This window comes from Chiloscyllium plagiosum, unplaced genomic scaffold (genome assembly GCF_037043375.1).
Source record: "Chiloscyllium plagiosum isolate Xiang-an unplaced genomic scaffold, Cpla_swu_hap1 HiC_scaffold_1, whole genome shotgun sequence".
NCBI lineage: Eukaryota > Metazoa > Chordata > Chondrichthyes > Orectolobiformes > Hemiscylliidae > Chiloscyllium > Chiloscyllium plagiosum.
The window spans coordinates 27,485,956-27,510,625 of NW_028270139.1; the positions used below are offsets into that span (position 1 = coordinate 27,485,956).

General features: G+C 41.9%; 1 protein-coding gene across 1 annotated transcript; it reads right to left on the reverse strand.

Annotated features, from left to right (window-relative positions):
• Nucleotides 1-4,575: 4,575 nt before the first annotated feature.
• On the reverse strand, nt 4,576-23,892 carry LOC122553353 (arylsulfatase J-like). The gene is made up of 2 exons (XM_043696950.2): nt 23,576-23,892; nt 4,576-6,412 (listed from the first exon to the last, which is right to left on the reverse strand). The coding sequence occupies exons 1-2, from the start codon at nt 23,875-23,877 to the stop codon at nt 5,041-5,043; spliced, it is 1,674 nt and encodes a 557-aa protein (XP_043552885.1). The 5' UTR covers nt 23,878-23,892; the 3' UTR covers nt 4,576-5,040.
• Between the last annotated feature and the right edge of the window lie 778 nt (nt 23,893-24,670).

A 24,670-nucleotide genomic window follows, 5' to 3' on the forward strand; every position in this document is an offset into this window, starting at 1 on the left:
AAAGTTGCCAGTCAGGTTCATAGGGTTAAGAAGGCATGTGGTGTGTTGCCGTTTATTGGTAGGGGGATTGAGTTTCGGAGCCACAAGGTCATGTTTCAGCTGTACAAGACACTGATAAGGCCGCATCTGGAGTATTGCCACATTATAGGAAGGATGTAGCAGCTTTGGAAAGGGTTCAGAGGAGATTTACTAGGCTATTGCCTGGTATGGAGGGAAAGTCTTACAAGGAAAGACTGAGGGAACTGAGGCTGTTTTTGTTGGAGAGAAGAAGGTTGAGAGGTGACTTAATCGAGACGTATAATATAATCAGAGGGTTAGATAGGGTGGACAGTGAGAGCCTTTTTCCTCGGATGGTGAAGGCTAACACAAGAGGACTTTAAGTTGAGGGATGATAGATTTAGGATGGATATCAGGAGTAGTTTCTTTACTCAGAGTCGTAGGGGCATGGAATGGCCTGTCTGCAATAGTACAAGACTCACTGACAGTAAGGGCATTTAAATGGGCATTGGACATTTTTATGGATAATAATGGAATGAAGGTTAGATGGGCATCAGATTAATTTCACAGGTCTGTACAACATTGAGGGCCGAAGGGCTGGTACTGCGCTGTAACGTTCTGTGTTCTATATTCGTACCACCCTCTGTGTAAAAATGCTGCCCCTCAGGTTCCCTTTTATACTTTCCTCTCTAACCTTAAACTGATGCCCTCTAGTCCTTGGTTCCCCAACCCTAGGAAAAATGTCTGAGTGCATTTATCCTAACCATGCCTGTCATGATCTTATACACTTCTATAAAATCCCCCCTCAGTCTCTAAAGAAAAAAGTCCTAGCTTGTCAAACCTCTTCCTATAACTCAGACTGTTGAGTCCTGGCATCATCCTTGTAAGTTTCTTCTGCACTCTTCCCAGTTTAGTAACATCCTTCCTAAAGCAAGGTGGCCAAAACTGAACACAATACTCCAAGTGCAGCCTCATCAATGTCCTGTATAACTGCAACACAACTTCCCAACTTCTATTCTCAGTGCCCTGACTGATGAAGGCCAGTGTGCCAAAAGCCTTCTTCACTGCCCTCTCTACCTGTACACTTTCATAGAACCGTGCACCTGAACTCCAAGGTCCCTCTGTTCCACCACACTCAAGGCCCTATCATTCACCATGAAACACCTACTTTGATTTGACTTTCCAAAATGGAAGATCTCACATTTATCTATTTTAATCTCCATTTGCCACTTCTCGGCCCACTTCCCCAGCTGATCAAGGTCCTGCTGCAATTTCTGAGAACCTTCCCCACTGTCCAAGTTACCATCTATTTTAATGCCATCTGCAAGCTTACTAATCATGCCTTGTATATTCTCATCCAAATCATTGATGTAGATAACAAACAGCAATGGGCCCAGCACCAACCCCTGAGGCACTCCACTACTCACAGGCCTCCAGTCTGACATGCATCCTTCCACTATTACCCTTTACTTCCTACCATCAAGCGAATTGTGTATCTAATTTGCCAGCCCACCCCCACCCCCGGATTCCATGCAATCTAACCTTCCAGAACAGACAATCATGCAGAACCTTATCAAAGGCCTTACTGAAATCCACATAAACTATGTCTATTGCCCTGCCTTCATCAACCTTCCTGGTCACTTCATCAAAGAACTGTAACAAATTTGCGAGGCATGATCTCTCACGCACAAAGCCATACTGACTACTTCTAATCAAACCATGAAACTCCTGCATTGATTTGACATTCTAAGATGCAAGACCTCATACTTATTAACTCCATTTACCATTTCTTGGCCCACTTCCCCAGCTGATCAAGGACCTGCTGCAATTTCTGATAACCTTCATAATTGCTGGCAAGCTATGGTTTTCTCCTATCATTGCACTGGTTTTGAGGAACTCCGTTTGATAGGCAAGAAAAGTCTGCTGTTGGAGACAATTTTAGTCAAATATTTAAGTGGAATTTACTTTGTGGCTAAATCCTCCATCCCTCACCCCAATTGCCTTTCTGTTGTCAGTGCTTTACTCTCTGTAATTTTGTTTGTAAATCTCAGCAAGTGTTAGTCTACTCTCTCTGCAACCTACAGCCTCACTATATGCTCGCTGTAATTTTGTCTCAACCAGTTCTGGCCTCCTGTTCATTTCCTGCCTTTATTGTATCATTGGTAGTAAAACATTGTCATATTGGTGGTGTTGTCTGAGCCATGCCTTCCCATGCGATCTGTCTGGACTAGTACAGCTGCTTATATTGTTCAGTCTTATTCTCTCAATTTAAAAAAAAAATCCTGACATGTTTAGAGAAAGTACCAGGATTTAAAATGTAATTTGAAGATTTTTCTTGCTCATCACACAGTATTTCCTCACTAATTACAGATGTGCACTTTTCACTAACAAGAGATTTTCACACTCATGAATTTCTAGGAGATATCTCTTTGCAAAATAAGATCTAAAGGATATGATGACACTGGGTGGAGTAGGGACAGCCAGCAGGCCGGAGCCAAGCGGTGATTTATAAACATTCTATCTCATTCTAACTGTATCCCAGTGATTTCATTCAGAAAATATGCTAAATCAAGGTTTATAATCCCTCAAAGGATTAGGGTTCTTATTTTGTAATTCTGATTGTACAAAATGATCTTTGCATGCAATGTGACACTCTATTTCTAAGGGGAAAAGAGAATCAGATGTTGTTGTATGTGGACAAGGAATGGAGGCACATTATTAAAACTTATTCTATGATGTGATCTGTGCCCAAGCAATATCAGAATAGATGGGAAAGTCATAGAATCCCAATGATGTGGAAGCAGCCATTTGGCCTATCACGTCCACACTGACCCTCTGAAAAGCATTTCGTCCAGAGCCACCCCATCCCTGTAACTCCACATTTCCCATGGCTAAACCACCTAGCCAGCACATTCCAGAACACTATGGGCAATTTAGCCTGGGCAGTCCACCTAAGCTGCACATCTTTGTACTGTGGGAGAAAACTGGAGCACCCAGAGGAAACCCACGCAGACACAGGGGGCATATGCAAACTCCATACAGTCGCCTGAGGCTGGAATCAAACTTAGGTCCCTGGTTCTGTGAGGCAGCAGTGCTAGTCATTAAGCCACCATGTGCAACTCATTCTTTAAAGAATTCCAAACTCTGTACATGTCCCATGGCTTTAACAATTGAACATTATAGGTCAAAAAGCACCAGCACATTAGCTTTGAAGGAAGAAATAAAGTGAATATTGTAATGCTGACAAAAAAGAATAGCTTCCAGACTCGACTGTATCTCACACCTGACCTTGCACAGTCAAACATTCCGTGATTAGCAAGACGTTTTGTATCTTCTAATTCTGTCAGTAAATACCAGAGAGGGATGATAAAGGTGATATCCACTTCCTTTCATTGGCAGGAATGGAGTAGGCAGTACCTAATGTGGAATTGCTGCCTTTCCTGCTGTGTTGACTCTGCTCACTGTTTTTAACATTTGTGGTCTTAACATCAATAAACAGACTTCTGTGGGAATTTCTTCAAAAAATGCAACTGAAGCACATAGCTCTCAAATGGAATTTGAATCCATTCCTCTAGCACTGCCAAATAATCCTGTTTGGATATCAGAAGGGTGCACAAAACCAAGTATTAAAATATTTTTTAGTGGGGTGCGGAGGAACAGAGCTACAATGACATTCTGAGCTTCTGCAACCCTCAGCTTCTTCCCTCCACATAGCCTCTTACCACTTATCAACTGGACATAACATTGGCGGCAGCAACGTTCTGCTGATGTAAGTGACTGGTCTCAGGGCCATGAGCTTTTTATCTTCCTTTATTGCCAGCTGTCACTTCTCACCAGAGCTGGCCAAGCAATGGGAACAGTCTGTGGCCCGAAGCTGAGTGAGAACAGCCAGTGGGCCTGTGCGGAGTACAGACAGCCATGGGCTGGATTGGAGTGGGGGCAGCAAGTGGGCCAGATTGGAGTGGGGACAGCCAGTGGCCTGGAGTGGAGTGGAGGCGGCCTGGGGTGAAGATGGCTACTGGTTGAGAACCGGTGGAGCCCATGTATATCACGTCGAAGTCCGTATGGAAAGACTGTAATGTCTATCCTTTTAGCTTTCATTCTTATTTTCCTAACTTATATTAGATTAGATTACTTATAGGGTGGAAAGAGACCCTTCGGCCCAACATGTCCACACCGACCCTCCGAAAAGCAACCCACCCAGACCCATTCCCTACATTTACCCCTTCACCTAACACTACAGGCAATTTAGCACAGTTGCCTGAAGCGGGAATTGAACCCAGGTCCCTGGCGCTGTGAGACAGCAGTGCTAACCACTGTGCCACCGTGCCACCCCCTATTAACTATACCTGAAACATAGAGTGTCTTCTTTCTTTATTTTCTCAATTTTTTGTACCTAAGATTTGTACGCAGGTACTTTGTGTTGGTGCGTACGTTGACGACATTGTATACTTTTCACTGTACTCCTGTATGTTTGTAACTGGAATACACGTGACAATAAACTGAATTCTAAAACCTAACTAAACCTAATTTGACCAACAGCATTAAAATGAGATCACACTGTTAAAATCTCCAAGGTTGAAGACACAATTTTTTTTTATTTTGTGTAGAAATTCAATTAGAAATCTGATATAAACATTATCATTAGAAACACATGTTCCCAAACTTGACCCAAATGCTAGCAAAAATATATTTTTAAGTACACCTGAGAAGAAAGGGATGTCTTGGATTTCTGCTGATACAAATCTATGCATTCTGTAAAAATAAAGACATATTTACAGCTTTCACCCTGTATCTCACGATACTGGTGAGTGAAGTGCAGAGGGAGGGAGGCCCTGTCCTTCTCCTGAGCAGCCCTCATTAATCATCTGTTGGTCCTGTGAGGGTGGCAGGGAAGATAAAACACCCTCCAAGATTGTACATTAATTTGTTGCTGATATATCACAAATTACTAACACTAGCACCATTTTTAAAGTGTAAAGTGCTATCATAGCACTAATTAGACATATTTCTTTTATATAACTTAAATTTCTAAAGTGAGCATTAACCCCAAATGGGTTTTTTGAAACGTAGTATGGTATTACAGATGTTGCAGGGCCTTTCTCCTGCATTGCTATTAATTTGGTTATTTTCCTCATCATCCCCATTGTCCCATGGCACCCAAGCACCACCATTGAGATTAGGATTGCTTCTTGGGTCTTTTGGTGGGTACTTGACAGGAACTGCAGTTTTGTTATACTGTGCAAGTCTCAACAGCAACCTTTTGACAACCTCAGGATACTGCTGAGAAAGGTCAACTCTTTCATACGGATCAGCTGTTATGTTAAACAGCCAAACCGATTTTCCTTTGGCCCATATTATTTTTTCAAGATTCCACCACTTCCCGCCAAAATTTGGGAAGGTTTGAGGCGGGATCCAGTCACTGAAGCCTGGGTTCCCGGTGAGTAATTTCCAATCTCTAACTCGGATTGCTGCCTGGATAGCTGTGTCCCAAATTCCAAATCCATCATGAGGTGATCTGGTTTTAAGACGTGTGTAAAGAGGATCAATGTTATGCAGTATATCAGTCCGTGGAGAAGGTTTACCTTCACTGATTGTTTCCCATACATCATATCCATCAAGTCCCAAATTCTCCTCAAGTTCTCCCTCTGCCAGTGTCACTAGAGTCGGGTACCAGTCTGTGATGTGCATCAATCCTTGACTCACACTCCCTTTGTTTTTTATTAGAGGACTATGGACAAAGCCAATACCACGAATTCCTCCTTCCCAGTAAGTTCCTTTCCGCCCACGTAGTGGCCAGTTGCTCCCCCCAGCTAATGGTTGGCCTCCATTGTCTGAGGAATAGATTATCACAGTATTGTCATAGTAGCCATACTTTTTTAATGCCTTTGTAATGTTATTCACTGCCTCGTCCAAACACGTAACCATAGCAGCATATCTCCGCCGGCCTACATTCTCAATTGACAAGTACCGGCCCAGGTACTTTTTGGGTACCTGCAGAGGTGTGTGTACAGCTTGGAAAGCTATGTAGAGAAAGATTGGCTCTTTAGGGTTGTGCAATTCCAAAATATCGATTGCTTTTTGGGTATACAGGAAGGTTGAATAAGAGTGAGCTCGGTACTCCCAAGCTACATTTTCATCCTTATGCAAGTCAAAGCCACAACTCTTGGGTCCATCGCAGATGTCGTGGGTGTAATAATCACCACTACCAGTAAGTGATCCAAAAAAGGTGTCAAATCCTTTTCGTGTAGGAAGACACTCCTTTTTATAAAAGCCTAGATGCCATTTTCCAATCATATGTGTTGAGTAGCCAGCTTCTTGAAGTTTTTGAGGTAGTGTTACATTGGCAAGGGGTATACAATTAGGCTGCCCAGCCCTTATGATAGAGTGCTGAAGTCCTGTGTGTATCTGGTACCTACAAAATGAAATAAAAGAAGACAATATCAATCCATTTCACTGTGTAATATATCTCCAATGTATAGACACAATAAATTGGACCAGGTTCTGCTGTGAGCAATAAATGATTATCTTGCCAGGCAATAATCTGTACAAAGGAGGAAGTGAGGACTGCAGATACTGGAGAGCAGAGTTGAAAAGCGTGGTGCTGGAAAAGCACAACTGTTCGGCCATCAGGTTCCTGATGAAGGGCTCATGCTCAAAACATTGACCCTCCTGCTCCTCAGATGCTGCCTGACCAGCTGTGCTTTTCCAGCACCACACTTTTCAACTCTGCTCTCCAGCATCTGCAGTCCTCACTTCCTCCTTTGTACATATTATTGCCTGGCAAGATAATCATTTTAGGCAACGATCTGCAGAAACACTAATAATGCATTACGATATACCACACTGGTAAAAGTAGCATTTAGAGCGGAATCTTAACTTCCTGTGGTGAGTGTTGTTTGTATTTATGACGTTGGTATAGACGCATCATGAATTTGATGCCATTTTCGCACAACTTATGAAGGAGCATAAGAAACTTGGACAGCAACTTTAGATGTCATCTCAACTCCCACAGGATAGGTCACAATGCATGTTGTTAAGAATCTCATCAGATGCTATATACCCCTGCTTACATAAGAACAAGAACTGACCTAATTGTGGTCAGGACAATAAGAACAATGTAAACTAAGGTTGGCACAATCGTGTTCATTGAGCAAAGTCACCCATTTCCTCTGATGTTGAGAATTAGGTAAAGTTCAGGGTCAGAACACATGCACCTAAGAAGTTGCTTTATCAGAATGATTAAATTAGTGCATTAGGAAGAAATGTGTAGACTGACACAACACTGGAAATAAACAGATGGAAGGAGGACTCAAGCTGTTTAGAACAGTTTTCAGAGATTATCAGAAGTCCACAGTTTATGAAGGACAATGCTGAGTCGTCTAGGGGTCTTAGGGGCACAGGGTTTTTTAATGCTTAAGAAATGTGAGAAATTATTACATTTTAGATGTCTGTGTGAAAAGAACTAGTTTCAACAAATGTGAACTGTGAAAAATTATTTGCCTAAAATCAGATTCCTGAAAGCAGTCACTGGAAGTTGTTGGCTGATTTGCACATAAATAGCAAAAAGCCTTTCCAGCTACACCATTACCCTCTCAGCAAAATTCATATTGAGATCTGAGGGCTTAATCCATTAATAAACCAACAACTGATTGAAAGTTTGAATGCTGCACTGTTTCATTCCCGTTAATTGGATGAGATACTTGTAAATTACCTTGTCTTTTTAGACCAGTTACAAATACTGCATTTTTAGAGAACTCCCTCAAAGGACCGAGGGTAGCCAGAAATTCATTTTCTCAAGAAGGTGATGTTCTGTTGCTGTAGCAACTCATCTAGAGTTTCCACATTAACTTGCAAGGCAAGGGAACATGCAGAAGCCTGAAGAAGCATTCTTAGCAGGGGGGTTTGTAGATCTGTTAACTATTATAATATGTTTCTACATTTGATTTACATGAAATGAAAAGAAATAGGAGCAAATGGAATTTGAACAATTAATCTGCAGGAAATTCACCAAGTTGCTCCCCATTAGAACTTGAACTTAAATTTACTTTAATCAAATTACTTTCAAAAGTAACTCTGTGGTGTCAGAACTGTAGTGATTGGAACAAGATCAGCTAGGTGGACATCATAGAATATGGGTTTCCTGATTGGGGCTGTTAACTGGTCCAATCAGAGAGTCCTGGTGGACAGATAAGAACAGAGTGACAGAATGCATTATTTTTTTCCGGGCAAATGGCATTGGAGCAAATGAAAGGCAATACATAGTTCTCCTGACAGAATATGGATCCGCAGCTTTTACTGTTATTAGGAGCCTGACTTTCCCCGAGGCACTAGATATTAATACCTTTCAAGGGTTGATGAATAAAAAAGAACAGAGTGTCTGATCACGGAGTATTGCCCTTTGATGTGAAGGGCACTGCTTGTCACTGGCCACTCGGGTGTTTCCTTTCTTCCTGGTAGTGGAAATTTGAATAAAGATTTGTGCACCTTGTGTCTTTCACTGTGTCTCACACCTGCACACACACAACATGGGTGCTGGGGAAAAAAATAAGCACTACTGCAGTTAGGCGGTAGTGTGGGGTAAAAGGAAAAAAAAAGAACAGGAGTGACAGGTGTTCTGTTCACTGTGAGAGGTGCCTCTGAAGGAACTGGATAAAAATAAATAAAAAAAATAAATAAACAGGAGTGTCAGTGGTTTTGTTCACTCTGCGAGCTGACTATGAGAAGGCTGGAGCAGTGTGAAGTTTCACACACATAACTAAAGGGTCACTTAGTGATGAGATATTTTAGTGGGGACAAGAGTAGGGTTAAGAAAAGAAAAAAAGAAGAAAAGAAAAAAGAAAAGGAAAAAATTTAAAAAACACAAAAAAAAGAATAGAGTGTCTGATCATGTAGCATTGCCCTTTGATGTGAGGGACACTGCTTGTCACTGACCACTCGGGTGTTTCCTTTCTTCCTGATGGTGGAAATTTGAATAAAGATTTGCGCACCTTGTGTCTTTCATTGTGTCTCACCCCTGCACACACACACAAGGGTGCTGAGGAAAAAATAAGCACTAATGCAGTTAGGCGGTAGTGTGGGGGGTAAACAAAAAAAAATAAACAGGAGTGTCGGAAAAAAAAGAAAAAAAAGAGAAAAAGAAGAAAACAACAGAGTGTCAGAGGTTCTGGTCACTCTAGGAGCTGGCTCTGAGCTAGCTGGGTACGTGTCACATCATAGAGTCAGAGACGTACAGCATGGAAACAGACCCTTCGGTCAACTTGTCCATACTGACCAGATATCCCAACCTATTCTAGTCCCACCTGCCAGCACCTGGCCCATATCCCTCTAAACCCTTCCTATTCATACTGCCATCCATTTGCCTTTTAAATGTTGCATATGTACTAGCCTCCACCACATCCTCTGGCAGCTCATTCCATACACGTACCACCATCTGCGGGAAAAAGTTGCCCCTTAGGTCTCTTTCATATCTTTCCCCTCTCACCCTAAACCTATGCCCTCTAGTTCTGGACTCCACAACACCAGGGTAAAGACTTTGACTATTTATCCTATCCATGACCCTCATGATTTTGTAAACCTCTATAAGGTCACCTCTTAGTCTCCGACGGTCCAGGGAAAACAGCCACAGCCTATTCAACCTCTCCCTGTAGCTCAAATCCTCCAACCTGGCAACATCCTTGTAAATCTTTTTTGAACCCTTTCAAGTTTCACAACATCTTTCCAATAGGAAGGAGACCAGAATTGCACGCAATATTCCAACAGTGGCCTGACCAATGTTCTGTACAGCCGCAACATGACCTCCCAACTCCTGTACTCAATACTCTGACCAATAAAGGAAAGCATACCAAACACCACCTTCACTATCCTATCTACCTGTGAATCTACTTTCAAGGAGCTATGAACCGGCACTCTAAGGTCTCTTTGTTCAGCAACACTCCCTAGGATCTTACCATTAAATGTATAAGTCCTGCAGCACCTCACATTTACCTAAATTAAGCTCCATCTGCCACTTTTCAGCTCATTGGCCCATCTGATCAAGATCCCGTTGTAATCTGAGGTAACCTTCTTCGCTATCCTCTACACTTCCAGTTTTGGTGTCATCTGCAAACTTACTAACTATACCTCCTATGTTCATATCCAAATCATTTATATAAATGATGGAAAGTAGTGGACCAGCACCAATCCTTGTGGCACTCCACTGGTCACAGGCCTCCAGTCTGAAAAACAACCCCTCACCACCACCCTCTGTCTTCTAACTTTGAGCCAGTTCTCTAGCCAAATAGCTAGTTCTTCCTGTATTCCATGACATATAACCATGCTAACCAGTCTCCCATGGGGAACCTTTTCGAATGCCTTACTAAAGTCCATATAGCATTACAGATGTACTGAGGGAGGATATTCCCGAAAATGCATCCAGGCAAGTTATTTGGGTGGAACTGAGAAATAAGAAAGGTATGGTAAACTTATTGGGATTGTATTATTGACCCCTAATAGTCAGAGGGAAATTTCAAAACAAATTTGTAAGGAGATCTGTTATCTGTAAGAATAATTGAGTGGTTATGGTAGGGGATTTTAACTTTCAAAATATAGACTGGGAATGCCATAGTGTTAAGGATTTAGATGGAGAGGAATTTGTTAAGTGCGTACAAGGAAATTTCTGATTCGATATGTGGATGCATCTACTAGAGAAGGTACAAAACTTGACCTACTGTTGGGAAATAAGGCAGGACAGGTGACTGAGGTGTCAGTGGAGGAGCACTTTGGGACCAGCGACCATAATTCTATTAGTTTTGTAATAGTGAAGGAAAAGGATGGACCAGATCTAAAAGTTGAAGTCTTAAATTGGAGAAAGGCCAATTTTGACGGTATTAGGCAAGAACGTTCAAAAGCTGATTGGGGGCAGATGTTCGCAGGTAAAGGGATAGCTGGAAAATGGGAAGCCTTCAGAAATGAGACATGTAAATAAAGGGTGACTTGGTGACATGATACCAGCCTCTCTGGAGTTATTTCAGGAACAGTCTTTCAAATTTTGATAATGAGACCACTGCATGTATCTTGAACTTTAAGTTTCTGTGTTCTCGAATTTTAGGCAACATGCAAAAGGTTCCTTGGAACAGTAAGACTCTTTTCCAAGTGATGTTATCAGAATTTGCTTTGTTCCACTGATGCAATTTCCTGTTTTTTCTTTCATCTCTCCAGTTGTTTGCAAGTTCTCAAAATTAACAGTGTAGAGTTGCAAAGACAGCACTGATATTTACAGATAAATTATAATTAGAGTGCTAATTCCAATGATATTAAAACTTTCTGATGACACCAAATACATGCATTTGATAAGTATAACCCAAATCTGACAGCAGTGGATGTTTTTCTTCTTAATTCATGTCATGTCAAGGCACAAAAATACAGGTGAACCTTAACCTTAACCCAGATGGAAAGAAAATACAAAGAGGACAACCCAGCTCACACTGCTCTCAAGTGACCTCAAGGGCCCTATGTTTGAGGTTTACTTGCTCACTTTCTGTTCATCTTTTTCCTTCAGAAGTTCTCACCTTGAAGGTTTACTGTATAAATTTTAATGTTTGAATGGTAATGCATATAAACAGAATTATACTCCAAGGAACAAAAGGGTTAAGATCGTCAACCGATTATGCAAAACAACCTCTTACAAGGATAACTTAGAATCCCATTAATATTCACACTGAATGATTTCCCTAACAGCTGTTTGGTAGTACAGAAATTGAATAGTGCTGAAAAAAATGACATATTTTGACAAGGTTTTTTATCTTATCCTTTCATTTGCATGTCAAATGTCCAGATGAGGGGAAGATGAAAAATGTCAATAAGATGTGTCTTTTCGTCAACAAGGCACAAATTTCACAAAGCAAAGCTGGGATTTGTGCACACCCAGCCACCCTCCACCAACCTTCTCACACTGGTCAGGCTCTGTCCAGATTGTATTTCATTCTCTGGTTTCAGGAGGGTATAACCACTGGCTGATAAGGGTCTTGTAAATATTCACATGTCAGGATCCTGTTATGTAATTCAAACCCTGACAGGAATTTATTTCCAGGCCCTGAAATCTTAAAGGGTGTTGAGTACGTCTATGAAAACTAATATTGGAAGGACTCAGAGGAGGCCTGGCATAGTAGCATTATTTATTTTTGTTTATTTCCTTATTAGGCTTGGACCTTCCCTACCTTGAACTTTCCCTCCTCCCTGTCAGTGTGATTGGTTCTCAATTCTCCCACCCTGATTGTTGGATCAATGGGCTGAACTGTCTATTCTGGTTTCTACTTCTTGTGATCCCAGTGTTTCTAATCATTCTCAACAGCCCCCAATGGCAGCCCAAATTCCCACTCCTTCCTGCTGATGCCTCCATCCTTGTTTGTGTGAGAATTGATTTACAAGGCTTCAGAAGCAAAAACAGAAATTGCTGGAAAAGCTCAGCAGGTTTGACAGCATCTGTGGAGAGAAATCAAGGTTAACATTTCAGGTCCCGTGACCCTTCTTCAGAACCAGCAATTTCTGTTTTCCTTTTTGATTTCCAGTATCCGCAGTTCTTTCCGTTTATTTTTGGCCTGGGCTTCACCGCTGCATGGGTGTGCAAGACTATTTCTCACTTCAGCTCCTACAACCTATAATATATTGAACTGTGCCGCAAAGACTCTTACTAGTTTTTATAGATGCATCATAGAAAGATTCCTATCTGGATGCATCACAGCTTGGTATGGCAACTGCTCTGTCCAGGACCATAAGAAACTACAGAGAGTTGTGAACACAGCTCAGTCCATCACACAAGCCAACCTTCCATCCATTGACTCCACCTATACTCCTCGGAAAGGCAGCCAACATAATCAAAAACTCCTTCCAGCCCGGTTATAATCTTTTCCAACCTCTTCCATTGGCAAAAGATAGAAAAAAGGCTTAAAAACACAGACTAACAGATTCAAGAACAGCTTCTTCCCCCCTGTTATTAGACATTTAAATGGCACCTCTCAAGTTTCAATTTAATGTTGACCTCACTCTTTGTGCACCATCTTTGCAACCTAGCAATGTATCCTTTGCTCTGTTCTATTACCCTAATGCACTTTGTATGGCATTATCAGCCTGAACTGCACACAAAACAAAACTTTTCACTGTATCTAGGTACATGTGACAATAATAAATCAAAGCAAAAATCATACTTGTTCAAGCATGTGGATGAACAAAATCTCATTAAAATTGAATTGAAAAGATCAAAGCTGACTTTGTTATCATCATCTGGATTGATAGCTTAAAAAATGTTGCACCACAGAACCTCTGGCTTTCTAATAGAGTCTGGTGTTATTACATTTATTGTTTCACATTCCAGATGACGGCAGCTTTAGATTTGGGTTAATGTTCCCATGGAAGTATTTCAGTTGTGATATCATCATTGTCAACACTGCAGAGAAAGCCTTCCTGATAACACTGCAGAAAGTCATTAGTTATACTTCTGGTAAAAAACAGAGATAAGACAACTACAAGCTTTTACTGTAATTGTTCTCCTCCCTCTTGTCCCTAATGAAATAAAATTCCCTTTTACAGGATCCATTTATGTGCAATACTTTTTACATGTTCAGTCAGAACACAAACTATTTGGAACTATTCCCATACCAGACTGGAGCATTTAGTAGGCTGAAAAGAATGTAGTTAAATGAATCTGTGTGAAAAGAATCAGCTTAGCTTTGTTGAATGTACTTGATTCTGTCTGACATTTCTGCATATTTGAAAGCTAAAACCCATTCTACACTTTCTGGTTTAACTAATGGTGCTGTAATAGATGTGGAATTTTATTGGCATAGGTCCAAAATGTGTTCCTTATTATGGGCCTCAAAGAGATGGGGTAGGCAGTAAAAACTTGATTTTAAAAAAACACCTAAATAATGCTAGCCTGCAACATATTAGGTTCTGATAAGAAAATTAGTGTTTCAGGGGAAACAGATCAACATGGTTACTTTTAAAATGTTTATTTGGTACTTTTAGTATGACAATGTCCAGATACAATCAGTCTTCTGTAATTGTATTACCCTGATAACTGCTTCTAACCAATGTGTACATGGTTGTAAAAAGTAAATGTTTATTTTATATTCGAAACAACTAGAACTTAGCTTAAACAAAAGCATTGGTGTAGGGCAGCTATTTGCCAAAACCAATTCCAAACTTCCTACTCACTTATGATTTTAATGTTAGTTATTTATGCCCTGGGTTTCCACGTTCAGCTTGAAAGAAATAATCAAAATCACAATTACTATCTACTGGAGAACATTTCTCCCATCAGGTCAAAAGCTGGAAAATAGAAAACCACTAAATCAATGTGCATAGTCCTCACAATTTGGCCAGATTTATTTACAGTTGGAAGATAGACATTTTTAAGGTGCCAAAACTGTGCTATTACCAAACATAGCACCTGTTTCAAACAAAGTGAAAACTAAGTCAATAAATAAAAATGGAAAATGTTAGAACTGGCAGCTTGGATAACATCTGTGGAGACTGAAGTGAAGTTAGCAACCTGGATTTTGCCACAGACTTCAAAACTCCGTCACTCGAACCAAGCGAGAGCCCTCGGCTTTCATCTTCACTTTCGGGTTGGGTAGGCATAAGTGGGAGAAGTGCCAGCTCTGCAAACCTGATACTGAGAAACATCTACCTGCACTTTCCCATTTTTAGTAGAGCGGAGGGCATTAGCGTGAGCTAAATCTAGGCTGGGCAACAGGGAGGAGAAAAGGTGTACCCAGGGTCACTGTATTCACAGTTCCAAAATTACCATAAGACCATCAGCAATAGGAACAGGAACAGGCCATTCGGCCCCTCAAGCCTGCTCCACCATTCAATACGATTGGATACTCCTCACTTCCACATAACCCTCAATTTCCCTACAGATCAAGAATCTATCTGTGCCAGCCTTAAATATGCACAAGGACTCTGTACTCACAGCTCTCTGTGGCATGGAGTTCCAAAGACTCAGGACCTTCTGAAAAAAAATCCTCCTCATCTCAGTCTTAAATAGGCACCCCTTAATTCTGAGACTATGCCCTTTGGTTCCAGACTCTCCCATGAGGGGAAACATCTTAGCATGTATCCTGTCAAGTCCCTTAAGAATTGTATGTGTTTCAATGAGATTACCTCTCATTCTCCTAAACTCCAGTATCAGCCGGAATCGAATGGTAGAGCAAACTCAATGGGCTAAATGACCTAGTTCCACTCCAATGTCATATGATGGTCTTATAGTGAATAGCGTCCCAACCTGTTTAATCTTGACTTATAAGACAATCTTCCCATTACCGGACATCATCTGAATGAACCATTTCTGAACTGCTTGCAATTAAATAATATCTTTTCTCAAAATCGCACACAATACTCCAGATGAGATCTCACCTTGTACAGTTGCACTAAAGCTTCCCTGCTGTTACATTCCAAACCTCTTGAAGTAAGAGTTAACATTCCTGATTACCTCATATATTGGTGTGCTAGCTTTCTGTGTTTTGTTCACAAGTACTCCCAAGTCTCTTTGCATTGCAGCCTTCTAAGCTTTCTCCATTTAAGTAATACTGTTTGTTTTTTTCTCCTTCCCAAAATGAATAACTTCACACTTTGCCACATTACACTTTTTTTTACCCACTTTACCTATCCTATCAATATGCTTCTTGCAAGCTTTTTGTATCCCTCTCACAGATTGCTTTTCACATAGCTTTACATCCTCTGCAAATTTAGCTACAGTACAGTCACTTCCTTCCTCTAAATCATTAATATATATTGTAAACAGTTGCAGTCCCAGTACTGATCCCTATGGAACCCCACTGATCACCAACCTGAAAAAGAAGCCCTTACTCCCACTAGCTGTTTCCTGCCCATTAGCAAATTCTTTATCATACCATGGAGTCCCAGATAGATAGGATAGTGAAGAAGGCATCTGATATGCTTTCCTTTATTGGTCAGAGTGTTGAGTGTAGGAGTTGGGAGGTCATTTTGCAGCTATACAGGACATTGGTGAGGCCACTTTTGGAATATTATGTGCAATTCTGGTCTCCCTCCTACCAGAAGGATGTTGTGAAACCTGAAAAGGTTCGGGAAAAATTTGCAAGGATGTTGCAGAGTTGGACGGTTTGAGCTATAGAGAGAGGTTGAATAGGCTGGGGCTGTTTTCCTTGGAGCATCGGAGGCTGAGGGGTGACCTTATAGAGGTCATGGACAGGGCAGATAGACAAGGTGTTTTCCCTGGGATGGGGGAGAATATTATAATACAAAGCATTTAACTTTGTTCTATTATCAAGTTTCCCTACACCTTTATCCTTCCTTGGACATTCCTAAGACATTCACACATTCTGTCCTTTCCTTTCATTTTCTGGTAACAATCTGCCCATTTGTAACCTACAACTGAACCCAACCTCCTACTATTTAGTTTAAAGCCCTATCCACAGCCCTAGTTATGCAATTCGCCACGATTCGGGTCCCAGCATGATTCATGGGGAGCCTGTCCCATTGGAACAGCTCCCTCCTTCCTCAGTACTGCTGCCAATGTCACATGAATTCAAACCCATTTCTCCCACACCAACTTTTCGGCTACATGTTTACCTCTCTAATATTAATCTTAATCCTCTTGATCCTGTGCCAATTAGCTCATGGCTCAGGTAGTAATCTGGAGATGGACCACAACAACTGGATCTTTCCCCTCCCATTCCAAGTTCCTCTGCATCCCAGATGAGATATCCTGAACTCAGGCATCAGGTAGGCAACACACCTTCGGGACTCTCAATCCTAGACACAAAGAACAGTGTCCATTCTCGTGACTATACAATCCCTGATTACAACTATATTTCTCTTTTCTCCCTTCTAATCTAATCTAATCTAATCTAATCTAATCTAATCTAATCTAATCTTTTGAAAGGCTCCCTGTACCACAGTGCTGTGGTCAGTTGATTAGCTTCCCTGCAGCCACCACTCTCATCTACACAGGGAGCAAGAATTTCAAAACTGTTAGACAAGCTCAAAGGCTGAGGCTTCTTCAACATTACCTCCTGGATCTCTCTAACTGCCTCGCTCATAGTCACACCCTCCTGTCCCTGACCACTGACTAAATTTGTGGTAGCTAATCTATGGGGTACGACTGCCTCCTGAAACACAGCATTCACGTAACTCTCCACCTCTCTGATGTGTTGCAATATTTGAAGCTCAGACTCCAGCTCATCAACTCTGAGTTGGAGTTCCTCAAGTAACCAAGACTTGCTCCAGATGTGGTCACTATGTAGACCACAATGGGGTCCACCAGCTCCCACGTCATGCAGGTACAACACATCACCTGGCCCAGCATCTCTATCTGATTTACTTAATTCTTAACTTGCTTTGTTTTTAAGAAACCTTTCCTACAAGTCTTCTATTTTTTAATTTGCCAACTCCCACTGAGACCACACAAGCTTGAACCATGGTCCATGCCCAATCCTGCCTCAAACAAAAATGTGAGATGCTGGATTTTAGGGTGGGATTTGGAACTCCTGGCTTCTCCAGTAGTTTTGCTGCAATGGAGCCTCTCTCCAGCTTGGTGAAAATCAGTGCCCTCAGTCCAAATATGGCAGGAGAGTCAGCCCATGAAATAATCTTCCCTGTGAATGCCTATCCACCTCTGAAGTTGTGTCCCATTAAGAAGAGCAAGCAGTTGGCCTGCTCACTGGGCTAGAAGCTCTGGAAACTCAACAGCCTTGCTAGGAGAGGTGGCTGCTGCTGAGGTAGGTTGGGAATCAGGAGAATGGCTCAGCAGGTACAACAACCTGTTGAAAACCCTACACCCTCTTTGCCACATGGAGACGCTAGTGACACTCAGGAAGAAGGTTCCAAAGACCTACAATCCTCTGAGAGAAAGAAGTTTTGTCTCACTTGTTTTGAATGGGCAATGCATGATTTGTCAACAGATATATTCAAAGCTTCTCCTATAAGAGGAAATATCCTGCCCATATCTATCCTGTGCAGTTCTCTCAGGATCTTAAACATTTCAGGAGAAAGTGAGGACTGCAGATGCTGGGGATCAGAGTCCTGAGTGTGGTGCTGGAAAAAGCATAGCAGGTCAGGCAGCAGCTGAGGAGCAGGAGAATCAACGTTTCAGGCATAAGCCCTTCATCAGGAAGGGCTTATGCCAGAAAGTTTGATTCTCTGCTTCTTGAATGCTGCCTGACCTGCTGTGCTCTCCCAGTTCCAGACTCTCAACTCTTAAACGTTTCAATCAAGTCAACAATACAAATCTACTCTTGTCCAACCTTTCCTCAGAAGATAACCTTTGAATTCCAGGTATTAGTCTGGTAAATCTTCTCTGAATTGCTTCCAATGCATTCACACTCTTCTTTACATTGGGTGACCACTACAGTGCAGAAATACTCTGAGTGTAGTCTCACAAATTCTCTACAGAGTGCACCCACCTGTCAAAGTTAGACACTCAACAGCATGAAAATTCCTGAATCCTCCACTATCAACATTCCTGGGGGTCACCATTAACCACAAACGTAATTGAACCAGCCATATAAATACCGTGGCCACAAGAGCAAATAAAAGACTGGGAGTTCTGGAGTGGGTAGCTCATCACCTGTCTCTTCAAAGCCTATTTACAAGGCTCAAGTCAAGAACATGATAAAATACTCCCCACTTGACTGGATTAGTGCAGCTCCAACAGCACTCATATAGCTTAATACCATCCAGGACAAAGTGGACTGCTTGATGGATGCCCCATCCAACAACTTCAGCATTCACTCTCTCTACTGTGGATGCATCGTCTTAGCAGTTTGTACCATCTAGAAATTGCACTGCAACAACTTACTGAAGGCTCTTTAGATGCATCTTCCATCACCTCTGCAACCTACAAGGACAAGGACAGATCCATGGGAAAACATAGCTGTATGTTTCCTTCCAAGCCATGCACCATCCTGACTTGGAACTAAATCACTATTTCTTCACAGTGTCAAAACCCTGGAATTATTCCCCGTCAACATCTTGGGTGTTCCTACATCCCAAGGACTGCAGCAGTTCAAGAAGCCCCCTCGCTTCTGTCTTTTCAAGGAGAATTAAGGATGGGCCATAAGTGCCACACAGCCTACATCCTGAGAATGAATAAAATAAAAGCTAATTGCTTGTGGGAATTTTAAAGATATACAGTCAGTTTGCCACACTGGTTGATTTCCTGAAATAGACAATTGAAAATGCAAGTAGCTCTGGTTGATATTTACAACCTATTAGTTCCAGCATGAAAAACTTAGCTTCAGTCAGTGGAATTAGTCTCATGGTCTATCTGATAATACAAGTGATTGACTTCTGATAATTTCTAATATCATTCTCTGTGTACTGGCAATACCTTCACCAGAATGTAAAGTGCAGCTTTGAAATAAATATTTGATTTTAACTTAACATTGCACCTAGTGCCTCAGTCTATCTAGGCCACCTAACAGGAGCTGATAGCTCAGCCAAGACTTGGAATGAGATCCAAGTTTCCTAGTCTAATTACTCATTTTTTTTTCCACTTCTTAAAACTTATGCAACATAATTTTCAGGTTGGGAAATTCTACTTTTAATCCTCTGCTGAGACTCCTCCTTGGTCAGCTCCTGACTTGGAAAGCATTGAGCAACTACTTGGCAGTCAGAGTCATATCATGAACAAGAAACCAGCTGTTTGAGAGCAATGCAAGTGTTATCCTGCATCTTTTTGCTACAAGCCAACTTGCAAGCAGCATCTTGCTGCATCACTAAAATGTCATGAGAGATTTAAAAAACAATGTTAAATCATTGGGATGTAAAAATGAATGGAAGTGGTTGAAGTTCTCCTTATGAGAACTGATAAGTCCTCATTATACACATTAATGATAAATTCTGCTCAAAAAGGTGATGTCTAAGACTATCCAAAATTCAATGAGGATGCGCTATTAATGGATTTACTATTTCATGAAAACTGATATACCCCTCATGCTTTCTGTTTGAAGACCCTAGTACTCTGGGCTGTAAGATTAGTATTACTTTTTCATCATGTTTTCTATTGGCATTGAAACTTAGTTATCTAAAATGAGGCTTTGTTGGTATATTCCTTCAATTCCTGATGAAGGGCTTATGCCCGAAACGTCGATTCTCCTGCTCCTCAGATGCTGCCTGACTGGCTGTGATTTTCCAGCATCACACTCTTCAACTTTGTTGGTATATTACTCATTTACTTCATGTTACGTTCTACCACAATCTCCATTCTTTCTCATACATACTTTAATAATGTGCATTCTGAACTGATGCATCTATAGTTCAGAATTTAGCATTTTATGTCGGGCTGCCAAAAATACTCCATTTCTCATTTATGAACCAACTTTTATGTTGCAAATTGCCCAAGGCCCTTCACAGAAGTGGAAGTACAATCTGATACTGAGCCTAATCCTAAGGGACTACAGCTCTATTTGTTAAAAAGAAACTGGTGTGCACAATTAGAGAGGTAAGGGACAACATAAATTGAAAAAAAATGTAAAGGAGAGAAAAATCACTCAACCTAGTAAATGGGAGAGTTACAAAAAAAGCAAAGGGTTACTAAACAGATAGCATGAACTACAAAAGTGATTGGATGCCAAAATCATGATAAAAATCTTTTACATTTATATAAAGTGGGTAACTGACAGCAACATGAGTCATTTAAAAACTGGTGATAATATAAATCAAAATGAGAAAAAGGGCACGTGTAATAATATTTTTCATCAGTATTACAGTAGAGGATAAGGACAGCATTGTAGATTTTCCAAGAAACCAGTACCAAATTAGGGATGGGAGTTGGTGGTGGGGAGTTGGTGGAACTCACCAAAATTAACATCAGAAAATTAACAAACCTGTTACTAAATAATATTACTAAAAAATGACAAGTAGCCAAGATCAGATGGTTTTCATCTAAGGATTAAAAGAAATAGGCAAGAGTTTTGCAGATGACCTAGTTATAGATTGATAATCTTCTTTTAAATAAGGAGTGATTGCTATTGATTGAAAATTGCACAAGTTACTCTACTAGTTTAAAGGGGTGAGAAAAGGAAATCAAAGAGTTATCGCCCTTTTTGGTTATTATGTTGTCACCAAATTACAAGGTACTAAAACAGCATTGGAGTGACTGAGCATTTTCAGCTGATTGGAGTGAGCCAAAATGGATCTGAAAAGGGTAGATCATGCTTGAGAAACCTTTTTAAATTTCTAAAGTTATAACTAACACAGTAATCAAGTGAGTATCAATGGATTCTTTGACGCGGATTGCGAAAACATTTGATAAAGTATCTCATAAGGTTTGTTAGCTAAATTTAAAACTCGTGAAGTTGGAACTGATTTACCTGTACTCAGGAGAGTGACTGAGTGGCAGAGTGTAACAATGATGGGCAAGTACTCTAAGTGACAGGATGGCAACAGTAACATACAACACTGGCCTCAACTGCTTGCTATTTCGTAATGATTTCGATGCAGGGGTAGCCAAATATCCAAGTTATTCACAAGTATGGTTGTCAATATTATCAATGTAGTTGGAAGAAACCTGATTAAATTTCTAAAGTTATACGGCATGGTGGCACAGTGGTTAGCACTGATGCCTCACAGTGCCAGAGACCTGGGTTCAATTCCCGCCTGTGGCAACTCTCTGTGTGGAGTTTGCACATTCTCCCCGTATCTGCCTGGGTTTCCTCCGGGTGCTCTGGTTTCCTCCCACTGTCCAAAAATCTGCAGGTTGGATGAACTGGCCATGCTACATTGCCCATAGTGTTAGGGGAATGGGTTGGTGTGGACTTGTTGGGCTGAAGGGCCTGTTTCCATGCTGTATATAATCTAATCTAAAAATAATTTCAAACTTATAGTAATAGATTAAGTAAATGGATAAGACTATGGCAACTGGATTTCAATGTTGTTAATTGTGAGGTCATTTATTTTGTATGTATAAAGTTTAAAACATAGTGTTTCCTGAATAGTGACAAGCTGGAAACAGTGGAGCTTTAAAGAGACTTAGGAGTCCATGTACAGAGCTCATTGATTGTCATGGATATATACTTACATGTATATAAAGGGCAATGGAATGCTAGCCTTTGCATCTCAAAGGGAAGAATACAAGCAGTTAAAAGTAATTCTCTTGAACTTCCCTCATAGACTATATCTGATGTAAAGTATTCAGTTCTGGGCATATCTTTAGAAAGATATTTTGGCCTTGGAGGAAATGCAACATAAATTTACTAGAATGCTGTAACTCCTGACACAGAGTAAGAACAGTGTGCACACGCTTGCTCTGTCTGCTGACAGTTGCATGGTTTCTCCCACTGTTAACATTGTGCCTGCTGTGCACATCCCACTTTCTTCACGACTTGACCCTGGCCCACATTCAACTCATCCTCATGCACTTTGCTTTGCTGTGATCTGCATTTCACGGCTTGCACACATTGTCAACCATTCAACTGGGCCTCAAGTGGATTGAACCAACCCCCCCACACCGTCACAATGTCCTCTCCCTTGCAGGTAGAATTCAGGTATCAGCTGCTAACTGGTGATGGAATTGCACAGTGGTGGGCATTATTGGAGTGGCCATGCTTGAAGCCATGGCCAGCAGCTGGATTGAAACTATCAAAGATGACAATATCCCTCCTTCCCACTTCATCCCACCATCCCTTTGAATTGCAAATTGAACCTGGTGTGAGAATGAGCTCTGAAGAAGTCCTATCAACTCTCCACAGATGCTGTCGGAACTGCTGAGGTTCTCAAGCACTTCCTGTTCTTTTTTTTATTTCAGATTTCCAGCATCTTCAGTATTTTGCTTTTATTTATGTAAAAATGCACAATGTGGCTTCCCCTGTTCTCTGACCAGACCCCTATCCTTGCACTGTTCTTCTTGAACATAGCCATGGAGAACAAGCTGGCTAATCAGCAGGGCAGGAGCTTGCAAAGTTAACCCCTTAAGCACTGTTATCATTCTGCTGGATCTGACCTGTACATCATTTCCAAATCCAACAAACCTTTCCTGACGTTTAGTCTCCATTCTGGTTACAGTGGTTGAGATTGGGGCTGACCAAACTCTGTACAATGAAGCCATTGTTTGCATACGTTACTATTCAGACCCTGAGGGGGAAAGGCCGACATACACATCTTTCTGACTGCCACAAGGAGAATAACTCTTTGTAAAAATCATAGAGGGAGGACATTTCCATAAGATATGGAGGATACCTCTCCAGTACTTGCTGTGAAGGATTACAGAAAATAATAAATCAAACAAATTACATTTACCTCTTCTGTCAACACCTCGTAAAGAGGACATGTTTTAAAGAGCCATGCTTTTATGTCTTACCACACACTGTGGATTCTTTATAACTTGTAATCCAGAAGTAAATATATATTTCAGCACATTAGCACTGTTCCGGCAGGTTTTATAACTTCACCTGCAGTTTTTTATTTGCGTTACCTGCAGGTCCCGTCTCACACATTATTAACGGCACATAACTGTCGACTGCCTTGCAATTCTTGGCGGCAGCGTGACCTGACAAAGTGAGCGGACAAGTAAGTCAGGGGCAGGAATCTGCAAAACAGAACGTGCTCAATACTTAACCGGCCTGTCATGAGCTGGCTCCTGGACGGGGTGCAGATGGGCTGGATGTAGTAGTTCTCCAACTTAACTCCTTGCGCAGCAAGTCTGTCCAGGGTCGGGGTGTGGATCTCGGAGCCGTGGTAGCCCACATCGTGGAAGCCCTGGTCGTCAGCGAGGATGAAGATGATGTGCGGTCTGGAGGCGATCTTGCTGCCGGGATCCTGCAAACCGGGGGCTTGGAGTTCAGGTTCCAGCCAGTCCCAGGACAAGTAACCGAAGGTCAGTAAACTCGCCACTGAAAACCCAGCCAGGGCACCAATCATGACGGAGACGGCGAAGATTTTAATTTTCTTTTTATTTCCCTCCCCCCCCTCCCCCCTCCCCCACTCGGTTGACTGGAGAGGTCAGGTCCTGGAGCACTCTATCACTGTGACTGACATCGGCGGGAATGTAGCCGGGCTTGGGGGAACATCAGCAAGACAGCGGTTAGTTTGTTTGGAGGAGAAGCCAGGCACGGGGGGATAGAGCAATGCAGAGTGGCGTGGGGATTTGCAGCGGGTTTTCCTTCACCATGCTGGGCTCCAGTGCACGGCGATGCTGCTGCTGCTGCTACACTCGGTACTGGGGCCGCTCGCCTCTCCCTTTCGGTCGAACCGATCCTCGGCATTGCCCGCCCTCCGCCCACCTCCCTTCATTCACCGGGGTCGGCTGCCTTCTGAGGTGGGGGGGGGGGGGGGAAAGCTGCTGCTCCGGGCACCAGGCTCCGAGCCGCTGCAGCACCGCCTTTGCCTGGTGACAAACACCTCAGGAAGGTCCCAGCTCCCTTCAGCGGCTCAGCGAGGCGGTCAAGCGTGCTCCAGTCACCCCGCTCAGATCACACCGGTCCACCCAGCTCTCCACCGCACTCCCATCCCAAGCCACTCCGTTCAACGAGTTGCAGAGTTGGGTCGTGTGCTTCTTTTAAACAGTGCGAGAGGGGGATGGACTCTGGAATTTCGACTCAGGGACTTCCTGGCTGGGGACAGCAGAATGTACAGTGTGGTCCATAAGAGGCCTGAAGTTCTCTGTGCACACCGACTGGATTCAATATTCTGCCAAGTGAAATAACAGAACTTC